Below are 11,290 nucleotides of genomic sequence, written 5' to 3' on the forward strand. Positions count from 1 at the left end.
TGGAGTTCTGTAGCTCAGTGGTTAGAGCGCTCGCCTCGCAAGTGAGAGACCTGGGTTCGATTCCCAGCACGTCCCTGTTTACCAAGCAGTAAGTAGGTACCTGGTTCCTAGTTAATTGGCGTATCGCTTTTCCATGGGTACCAATTCCTTAAAAATAATAATAAATTGGTCACTTCAGTCCACGACTGTTTGTGGGACACTGCTGTGAGCAATTTGCTGCCGCGTTTTTCCCTCCAAATATTTAGGCAATCCACTTTACAGTGTATTCTGTGAAGCGCTTTTGAGACATCTTGAAGACACGATATATCAAATGCAAGAATTATTATTATCATATAAATGCAAGTTGTTGTTGCAGCTTTTGCTCACTAATTTACTCTAATGATCAATTAATAAAATTAGTTTTCTCATTTTAGGAGTTAACTTCAAGTGGCCAAAGTACAAGCAGTTCATCTCTTGCCAGTCCAACCCCAATTGGGCAAAGTCCAGCTCAGCAGGGATCAGGCCTCATAGCAGTTCAGAAGATCAACAGTGTAACTGGAGCACTAGCTAGTGGTTTGCAGACTGTGACTTCCACAATCCCCACAATGTCTTCAGTTGGTGGGTTAATGGGAACCCTATCAGGAAACCAGATGGCAGTAAATGGAATTGTAGGTGCATTGAATGGAGTTATCCAGACATCTGAGTCAATAACCCCAAGCACGCTATCGCATACAGCTGTACCACCTAATTTGACTCTTCCACTGTCCACAAGCTTAAACAGGTAAGGCTTAAACTTCTTTCATTAGTTTCTGAAATTACTTCATTTTACTGGTAACAAAAGTACTATGTGTTCTTGAATCTCCAGCTCTTTTGTATTTGAGTTTCTTGGCATTGATTGATTAAACATCTTGCACAGAATTCACCCCCATTCTTTGTAGCTTTGTTTGGAAAAAAATTATTGCAGAATTTATTAAGGATTGCTCTGTCCTTGATCCCTTCTTTAATATTTCCATGCTCAGTGATGTCATACTGGAATTAATTTCCATATGTATGCCGGTGACACACAACTCTATCTCTCTGCCTCCACCCTTGACCCCAGGACCACTGATGTCCTGGCAGATTCTCTGTTGGACATCAAGGCCTGGATGAAAGCTAACTTTCTCCAGTTAAATGGCTTCTGTCAATACCTCTTCACCTCGGCATCACTATTAACGGATGCAGTCTCCATCTCACAGATCCAAAACGGACCCTTGGTGTTCTAATCTACCCTCAACTGTCCTTTAAATCCCACATCTGTGCCATGACCTGATACGCCTTTCTCCACCTCGGCAACATTGCCTGACTCCGTCATTACCTCTCCTGTCAGGCCGCCGAGACCCTCATTCATGCATTTATCAGGCCTAGAGTCAACTACGGTAACTCTGCTCAATGTTCTTCCAAACTGTTCCCTCCACGAGCTGCAGATTATTCAGAACCTCGCAGCTTGTGTCCTCTCCCACACCAAGCTCTGTCAACTGACCCCACCTTCGCCTGGCTCCCCATCCTCCAGAAATTCATAACATAACATGTAGGAGCAAGAGTAGGCCATTTGGCCCTTTGAGCCTGCCCCACCATTCAATCATGGCTGATCTTCTAATCTAACTCCAGCTAATAACCTAACCCTGCCTTATCCCCATATCCCTTAATCCGTTTTGCAATAAGAAATCTATCTATCTCAGTCTTGAATATGTTCAACCACTGAGTGGCAACAGCCCTTTGGGGTAGTGAGTTCCATACATTCACGACCCTTTGAGTGAAGAAGTTCTTCCTCAACTCAGTGCAAAAGGGCTGGCCTCTGATTTTAAGGTTGTGACCCCTGGTTTTAGTTTCTCCAACCAGGGGAAACAATCTCCCACTATTTACTCTATCACGCCCTTTGATGATCTTATAGGTTTCTATACGATCCCCTCTAATTCTTCTATATTCTAGAGAATATAGGCCCAAATTGGTCAGCCTATCCTCATAACTCATCTCCTTCATCCCTGGTACTAACCTAGTAAATCTATGCTGCACCCCCTCCAAGCCAAGTACGTCCTTCCTTAAATAAGGAGACCAAAACTGCACACAGTATTCCAGGTGTGGTCTCACCAGGGCCCTATACAGTTGCAAATTCAAGTTTAAAATCATCGTCCTCATTTTAAAGCCTTTCACGGCCTTGCTCCTCCCTATCGCTGCAACCAATGATCACTGTGTCTGCCCCCTCCGCTCGGTAGACACTAACCTGCACCATGTACCCTGCCCACCTTCAGCTTTTCTGCCCTTACCCTCTAGAACTCCATCCCAGAATCCCTCTGCCTCACCCCCTTTGCTGTCTCCTTCGAGGCCCATCTCAATACCTTCCTTCCACCTCTTTGATTTCAAACCTCAGCTTGGGTGCAAACCCTCGACCGTCCAACGCCTTGGGGTATCCTTCCGACCATGAAGGCAGTATATAAATGTAATTTGTTGTTCAATAAATAATGTTAACAATGTAACGATTTCAGCACCCCCAAAAGTATAACTCGAGAATGCTCTGCTTTTGGAGGAGTACATTTTGAGGTGTTAAGTAATGCCGGGTAAACTATTACCCACCAGGTGGCAGTGTACCCCTCCGTGCTCCCGGCAGCTCCAGAAACTGCCATTTTTAAAATCCGAAACGTGCAATTTTTTNAATGCAATTTTCAGCCGGTAAAGAGGCCTCAAGTTATTCTGGCTAGGTGAATTCTTATTTGGCAGCATGATCAGCCAAGGAAGGGCAAAAACCGTGTTCTTAACAACAACAACAATAAATTACAGTTGTATAGAACCTTTCATGTCGGGAGAACATCCCAAGGCATTGAATGGGACGTCTTTCTGATCAGGTGGGCCTGAGGTTATAAAACATAAATGTTTAGCTAGGGAGTTTGCAGATCAAAGCTGAAAAATAAACATTAATCCCCCCCCCTAAACCGGAGGTCTTTCTACACCCTAAAAGTTGCAAATCATCCGCCTCAGATCCAACAATACTGAGTACTGGATGCTGAGAAGAAACCACTTGCCTGACGGGGTGCTCCTACTTCTATTGTGGGTGATAGTTTACAACATTAACAACATTTGCGTAGCGGCTTTCATGCTATAAGGCACATAAGGAGCGCTGCTAATTTATACCCTTAACCTAAGGAACACTGCTAACTTATACCCCACAGGGTGAAAGTCTTGAAATATATTAATCTAGTCCTATAAAAAAAATGGAACAAGAGTTGACTTGGTAAATCAAACCTGCTCTACCATGTTATTTTGCAGCTGAATGTCGGCAAGACAGAAGCTATACTCTTTGGCGCCTGTCAACGTCTTCTATCCTGTGGCCTGAACTCCTCAATCTCCCCGTGCCCAACTTAGGCGTCGCGTTCGATCACCAGCTTTTTTCCTTCCCCCAGTGTTCCTCAGGGCTCTGTCCTCAGTCCTCTCCTCTTCAACCTCTACATTCTCCATCTTGGTGACATCATCCACAGACATGGGGTCAACCTCCACATATACGCGGATGACACCCAACTCTATCTCTCTGCCTCCACCCTCAATCCCAGGGCCAGTGATCTCCTAACAGACTGCCGGTCAAACATCAATAATAATAATAATAATAATCCTGGATGAGAACCAACTTTCTTCAGTTGAACGTCAGCAAGACCGAGGCTCTCCTGACTGGCTCATGCCAGCGCCTTCACACCAGGCACTGGCAGCATCAGCACCCAAGGATGTACACTCCACCTCACCAAGCCAGTCAGGAACCTTGGCATTTTGTTCGACCCTCAACTGTCCTTTGTCCCCACACCCGTGCCACGACCTGCTCTGCCTTCCCCCATCTCTGCAACATTGCCCAACTCCTCCATTGCCTCACCCCTCAGGCTGCCAAAACCCTGAAGATCATCCAGAACTCTGCAGCTTGTGTCCTCTCTTGCACCAGGCTCCGTGACCCCATCACACCCACCCTCGTCTGGCTCCACTGGCTCCCCATTCCTCAGAGGATCGAGTTCAAAATTCTCATCTTCACCTTCAAGGCCCTCCATTGCCTTGCCCCCTCCTACCTCTCTGACCTGCTCACCCCTTATCAACCTATCCACACCCTCCGCTTAGCACACTCTGGCCTGCTCCATGTCCCCCGCCTCGGGCCTTCAGCCTCTCTGTCCCCACCCTCTGGAACCCCATCCCACATTCCCTTCGCCTTGCTCTTTCCCTTGCCTGCTTCAAGGCACACCTCAAGACCCTCCTTTTCGACCGTGCCTTCGGCTAGCCCCCTACCTTCTGATCCCAACCACCCCCCCACCCGCCCAATCCCTGACTGTTCAGCACCTTAGGACATCCTTCCAATGTGAAAGGCGCTTTACAAATGTAAATTTGCATTGTATTGTACCCCCATTCACACCGGTCCTTGCCAGACTCCACTGGCTCCCAATTACCGAATGGATTGATTTCAAGATCCTCTCACTCGTTTTCAAATCCCTTCAAGCCTGGCACCTCCCTACCTATCCAATCTGCTTTCCCCCACTTCACTCTACCACCCGCTGCCTCCACTCGGCTGGCTTCCTGTTTGTCCCTCGTCCCCTCCATTCCAACATCGGTGGCAGTGCCTTCAGCCACTAAGCCCCGCAACTCTGGTACTCTCCCTCAATCCCTCCGGCTTACCCCTCCACCTTCAAATCCTAACTAAAGACCTTCCTTTTTGTTCGTGCTTACCATCACCTCCCTCTCCCCCTGGCTTAGCGTCAGACTCCGCCATTATTGAGTGCTCCAGGACACTACCCTTCGTGAAGATCGCTATTATGTATGCAAGTTGTTGTATTAGTTTTCCTTTTCCCTGATCTTTTTTCAATATCCTTGCATTCAATCTGTTTTGAAAACCCACAAAACCTGTGAACCAGAACATTTAACTTATTGAAATGTGGATGTTTCATATGCATTATGTTGGCATCTTTTCTGTTTGCTTTGTAGCCTTCCTGGACTGGGCTTGCTTTCTGAACAGCAAAGGCAACTCTTACTTCACCAACAACAGCAACAGCTTCAACAATTATTACCAGCTCAGCAGCTCACCCCAGTAAGATCAATGCTATGCTAATAATATTCCTTCCATTTGATATGGTGACTTTCACATTAGAAGGATGTCTCAAAAGTAATTCACAGGATTTAATATAATGTGTGGTAACTGTATTCTGTAGGGGAATGGGGCAGCCAATTTGACCACAAACATCCATGAAGTGAGTGAGCAATTTTATTTGGGGGATTATGATGACATTGGGAGAAACTCCCTTTTCTTCTTGAGTAGAGCCAAGGGTTCTTTAACATCTACATGAACAGGCATAGATGGTACCTCAGTTTAGATCTATCTAAAGGACAGCACCTCCAACAATGCAGCACTCCCCCAGTACTGCATTGGAATATCAGCTTAGACTATGAGAGTTCAGAGTGCCAACATGGTGCTTCAACCCACAACCTTCTGAATGAGAGGCAAGATTACTGTCACCTGAGCTAGGTGTTCAGAAAAGACATAAGTGTTTGGCCATCGTTTATCATCTTACTAACACCTGTTATTAATTTTCCACTGCATTCATAACTAATATAATTATGAGAGCCTTATGATGTAAGTTCTGAGAACTCATTAATGTGTAATTCATATTTACATTTTTGTCATTAAATCCAGGAACAGCATCAGGCTCTGTTTTATCAGTTGATGCAGCAACAGCACCACCAACACCAGCATGAGCTACAGCAGCTACAAATCCCGGGAACTGCACAGATTCCTCTGAATAACCTGCTGGCAAATACCCAGGCTCAGCCAATTCATTCAGCTCCTCCTAACCCTTACATAGCCATTCACAGTGAAGCTACCACACCAAAAGTTGCAGTAAGTTTCTGTTTCTCAACATCAGTTCATACTGAAAGGTTTTATTTTCCAAGTTGATGTTCAAAGCTGTCAAAATCAGCTGTCAAAGTTATTTTATTTCTAAGATGACATAATGCAGCATGCTTGGCTCACTTTGCTGTGTATACCTAAGCCCTAAGCATGGACAAGCTCAGGAGCTGCTAATGGACAACCTAGCAAGCCTGCTACACTAATTGAACTGTCTCCATTGTGGATATGGAAACAGTGTGGAAATGGGTCATCACCCAAAATACGAATTGGCTACAGTGCCAGTCCCCCTGAGCTGTTAATTCAGTCACTCTGTGTTGGGGGGGAAAATCACATCCTACAACCATACTCAAAGGTGTAACTTTAAAAAAAATGTTTGTACCAGCATCGCACTACCACATGAGGCAACACACATATAGTCAGTATGCAGATATACAACATTCTTTTGCACTTTAATTTGGATAGCTATCAATTTTTTTTGTTGACTTTTAAGTATTTTAAAGTAATTATACGACTTACAGTGTACAGGAAACCAGTCAATAGATAAAACATTGATATTTAAATTCATCTGGGTTATGAAGTGAATAACTTTCTATCTTATCCTTTCATTCACAGAGGCTTAATGACAAAGGTGGCCCTGGCACACAGGAAAAAAGTTGACACAGGACTTTTAGATTCCGGAATGTGTCTATAGCGTTGTCATAACGGTGTTGCCAGCTGCAGAGTGGATGAATCTTAGTGTGAAGAAGTTGCTAAAGGACTTTGGCAAACTCACTGGTAGACATCATGTATGAACAATAATACAACCCAAATAATGAGCACTCTTCATAAGACATTCCAATTCTATTGAGATTATTTGGTTGACTAGTGTTGTCATCTTCTAACTTGATTGCACTAATATAAAACTAGTTCATGACGTGATACCAAGCATTGAGGAAATGAATTTATTTTCAAATTAATCAAATAAGTTTGAACCATTCAGTTTTTGTGCTTGTCTCTTGAACTTTTTTAATGCCGATAATATAATTTTTAAGCAAAAATTTAAGTCTTTGAATGACAGAAATTTCAATTGTACAAGGATGGTAAGTATTGGTTATGGTTTCGCAGTTGTGATAAACTTTAATTTGTGACAAAAATTAATTTGGAATTTGCATCTACCGGGGTGAGCATTGCATGCAGTTTATATGGTATCCTTGTTCCTTTGCTGTGAATGTAGTATGCTTCCAAGACAACTGTTAGCATGGATATTCAGTCGTGGTGCAGCAGGCTTCTGAGATTTTTGGCTGCTGGGGACCAGATCAATCTATAAAGTGGAAGAAATGGATTAGTCTGCCACTGGGAAGGATTCCTTTGAGAGATGTGGTGGCTGTCAGCCTAAACCAAGTGCCTGTTGCTAGGTCCTTTGTGCTGAAATGGCTCTGGACAGCTGAGTATGCACTCTATCACAATTTCTGTCACAGCAGCAGGAATTTCCAGTAACACATCATCATCTTCCTCCTTGGAAGGAATTCCTAGCTCTATACCTAGCCAAGACAGTGTGTTCAATAAAAACAATCTAGAGACCCAACACCTTCCAAGTATCTATCTGGAAGAGTGTTTGGAATTGTGATTTGTCTCAAGGTTGAATGTTGCACAGTTTGTACCTCTTATCTGTAAATATGCTTTTGTGAGTTTCATTAATTGTGGGAAAAATTGAACTATAAAACATCAATATTTTGGTTTGTTATATTTCTAATTAGCATTTGTGCAGTTGACTGGAAGAGTATTGTTTTATTAATTTATTTTTATACATGCAGGAGAATTTTAGAAAAATGTTAAAAGACCAACTGGATTTTGTAGATATTTACAAAGAAAACATCAGTGTGGTTCATTTTAGATTCTTACTTTCAGCCCACTGGTTATCTGTTCTGTAAGAAACTTTGTACAAATTTTGAAGAAAATTGCTGTAGTGTTTATTTTACTTAGTTGTAAAATATCAAATGTATTAAAGAATTATATAAAATAATTGCCTCAGCGCTGATTGTTAGTAATGCTGGTACTTGTAGGCATAATAGGTCTAATCATATTGTGCGGCTAAAATGGTGACAGTATAGGATGAATTTGGGCAAATGTATCGGACACTACTGCAGCATTTCCTGTGGCCTAAACATAATGAATTAATATTTTATTTATTTGTTACTTAAATAATGGTGTTGTATATTAAATATTTTCCGAGTGATTTTTGGATTCCAAAGAAATTCTACTTGTGTTTTTAACATTTTTTATATGTTCAGCATTTTAGCTGCCTTATTGTACTTGAAAAAAAGTTATCTCTGGAAAGTTAATTCTCTGCATTATAAAAGGAAAATTAAATTTTTTATTAAAAAAAATGAAGGAAGAGGTTCATTGTTTTGTACATGTACCAAACCTGGCACAAATCTGGTTTGTGGGTAGATCCGGTCTTAAGAATGTTGGAATGACAAACTAGCCATCAAATCTGTTCCTTTTCGCAGCTTATGAGCAATTAGATCTGTTGTATTCTATTCAGCTTGTATAATTTTTATGAGTGAAAATTCTGCAAACGTTTGTCTCCCCCGCCTTCTGACCATTCTTGAGATAAGATTCAGATTATTTGTCTAATCTTACAACTGATATTCAATGTTGAAGTACTTTTTAACCAATCACGTTTCCAGAGCTTGAAAACTATTATTCCATGAAGTAATTTGATCATCTCTATTAGTGCTAATCCCCATAAAATCGTTGATCCCCAATGCCAACTGCATTTAGCTTCATTTTTTAAAGGGATTGAAGTATAGGAGTAACTCCTGCTCACATCCAGTTTCATGTCCACTACACAGAGTAAGGGGACTTTTGTTTTCTAATTTCCATTGTCTTTTGAGGGTTGTTAATTTGTACTTTCTGCTACCATTTGTACATTAGAATAGAGAAGATTGACAAGAGATTGGTAGAGGTCTTTAAAATAATGAGGGGTTTCGATAGAGTGGATACAAAGCAATTGTTTCTTGTGATTTAGTGACTAGAGGGTATTTAAGATAGCAAGGGAGCAAAAGAAGAGGTAAGTTTTTGTTAGGATGTGGAATGCCTTGCTTGGTGCAGTGCCTGAGACGGGATCCATATCCATATTAGCTTTCAAAAAGGGACGGAACTCTATAGATAGCTAAAAAGGAATGATTTGCAGGGGTATAGGGAAAGGCAGTAAATGGGACTGAATGGATTGCTATGAAAGCCAACGGACACAATAGACTTATTGAACTTATCCTGTGCTGTAAATTTGTATTTTTCTGTGTATCTGTGTGTATAAAAAAAAACTACCTGAATTGTATCCCTTTTTAATTTTCTTAATTACTAAGTTTAGCTCTTTTAGTATATAATATGGAGCCCTAAATCCTGGAACCATTCTTTTTACTCTTTTCTGAATCTCTGTAGAGCTCTTTGGAGATGTTAGATCAGGGTATCAAGGGATACGGAGTCAGTAATTGGAGTTGAGGTACAGGTCAGCCATGATCTTATAGAATGGCAGAACAGACTCGAGCAGCTGAATGGCCTATTCTTGTTTCTATGTTCTTGCACTCTCTTTGAATCTATAATACCGGCCTTCGCGTATGTACTGAATGCAATTACTCGGTATGTTTCCATTTTAAAGTGTTATAATCTTTGACCTGATCTTTCAGAATCAACTATATCATCAGCCATCATTTTTATCTTGTATATCCTGCCATTTTACTCACTTTGGACTTTCCATTTAAAGAGGAATGGAGTGTTTTGCAACTCTTATTTAGTCTTCAGGAACCTCATTAAGTAGATGCATAACTAGAGTACTGCACAGTATTCTTCCTTTTAGTGCTGTTGTCCACAGATATGTTGTGAATTTCCAGGCGTATGTGAATGACACCCAAATCTACGTTTCCATTTTGTCTCAAATCCTAGTCCACTGATGCTCTGCCTGTCAATATATCAAGGCCTTGATTGAGCATTAATTTCCTGCAGCTTAACATGGACAAAACAGGCCATCCTTCTCTTCCCTTTTTTCACCTCTACAGCATTGCACACCAAGCGCTGCTGAAACCCTGAGCCACTTTTTTTTGTTGCCTCCCCCTTCTACTTTCCCAATGTACTCTTTGCTGGTCTCCCCAGTTTCACCATCTTCAAGGTCCAGCTAATCCAAAACTGTTGCTTCCATCCTCACCTGGCCCAGTTTCTCAAATGGATTGACTGCACCCTTAAAACACCAGCACCTCCCTATTTCGCTGATTCCCCCTCCACACTCAACCTCGCACACCCTCTGCTCAGCAACCTTGGGCCTGCTGTGTGTTCCAAATGGTTGGGCAAGTTTCCTTGCTCCACATTCCTCTTTACCTAAAAGTAAGCAAGCTTTTCCAGGGGTAATCCCTAATAAAAATACTTTGGTCACTCAATCCACGTCTGTTTGTGGGACGCTGCTGTGCGCAATTGGCTGCTGCGTTTCAGTCAATATTCAGTCAATTCACTTTACAGTAAATTCTGTGAAGCGCTTTGAGCTGCCTCAAAAAGTCATGATAAGATGCTATATCAATGATGAAGATTGTTATTATTGAAGTGCCACGCATCCTGATCTTTGGGACTCCAAATGACTGATTATGCATTTTTTTTTTGGAGTTGAGGTACAGATCAGCCGTGATCTAATAGAATGGTGGGACAGGCTCGAGGGGCTGAATGGTCTACTCCTGTTCCTATATATATATATATATATATAATGTGTATTTGAATTATATTTATTCCAACAGCTATGTCTAATGTTGAAGTTGAGATGAACTAAATTGATTTCTTATACGTGCTGTTGGACAAAGAAAACTTTTATTGGAATTAAGCATCAAGAATTATTCTCAGATCCTGGTTATTCTCAATATTGTCATTTGCCATTCACTGCCTAGTTGCTAAGCGACTGAATATTATCAGAACAAGGTCCTTTGCAGCAAGCCTTTTGTAAGTACAGATATTCTGCTTAGAATACCCTTGTCATGAAAATTAATATTTTGAACTGAGAATCCCAGGATTAATCTATGGGGGCTTTTCCAAGTCCCAGTTACTTAATTAGAACTATATTATCATGGATAACTATCCTGTTTCCTATTATCTAGCCAATTAATAATCCAATTTATAGCTCCCATCTTATTTCCCACGAGCTTTACATTTAGTTATAGCTCCTATAAGGGACTGAACTTTTCTTAAAGTTGAGAAAGCATAAATTTCCACCACTTGAACCATTTTTCACAAAGGTTCATTCTCAAAGAAAGTATTTAGATGCATTCTAAGGATTTTGTTTACTTTTTAAATGTAGATGAATTGCTTTGTGTGGAATGGTATTTCAATGCTTTCCCACTATTGTCAAGTAAATGACTATAATTCCCAAGATCATTCACTTGACCTTTTTTA

The 11,290-nt window shown here is 41.4% G+C and overlaps 1 protein-coding gene across 3 annotated transcripts in view; it reads left to right on the forward strand.

Annotated features, from left to right (window-relative positions):
• Positions 1 to 7,182, forward strand: part of mllt10 (MLLT10 histone lysine methyltransferase DOT1L cofactor) — a 98,405-nt gene extending 91,223 nt beyond the window's left edge. For all 3 annotated transcript variants that reach the window (XM_007889734.2, XM_007889735.2, XM_007889736.2), the window contains 4 exons: positions 414 to 760; positions 4,963 to 5,065; positions 5,669 to 5,872; positions 6,494 to 7,182. In XM_007889734.2, the coding sequence (XP_007887925.1) occupies positions 414 to 760; positions 4,963 to 5,065; positions 5,669 to 5,872; positions 6,494 to 6,538 (699 nt within the window). In that variant the 3' untranslated portion in view covers positions 6,539 to 7,182. The remainder of the gene's footprint in view (positions 1 to 413; positions 761 to 4,962; positions 5,066 to 5,668; positions 5,873 to 6,493) is intronic.
• Positions 7,183 to 11,290: the final 4,108 nt, after the last annotated feature.

This window comes from Callorhinchus milii, unplaced genomic scaffold (assembly GCF_018977255.1).
Source record: "Callorhinchus milii isolate IMCB2004 unplaced genomic scaffold, IMCB_Cmil_1.0 Scaffold2, whole genome shotgun sequence".
NCBI lineage: Eukaryota > Metazoa > Chordata > Chondrichthyes > Chimaeriformes > Callorhinchidae > Callorhinchus > Callorhinchus milii.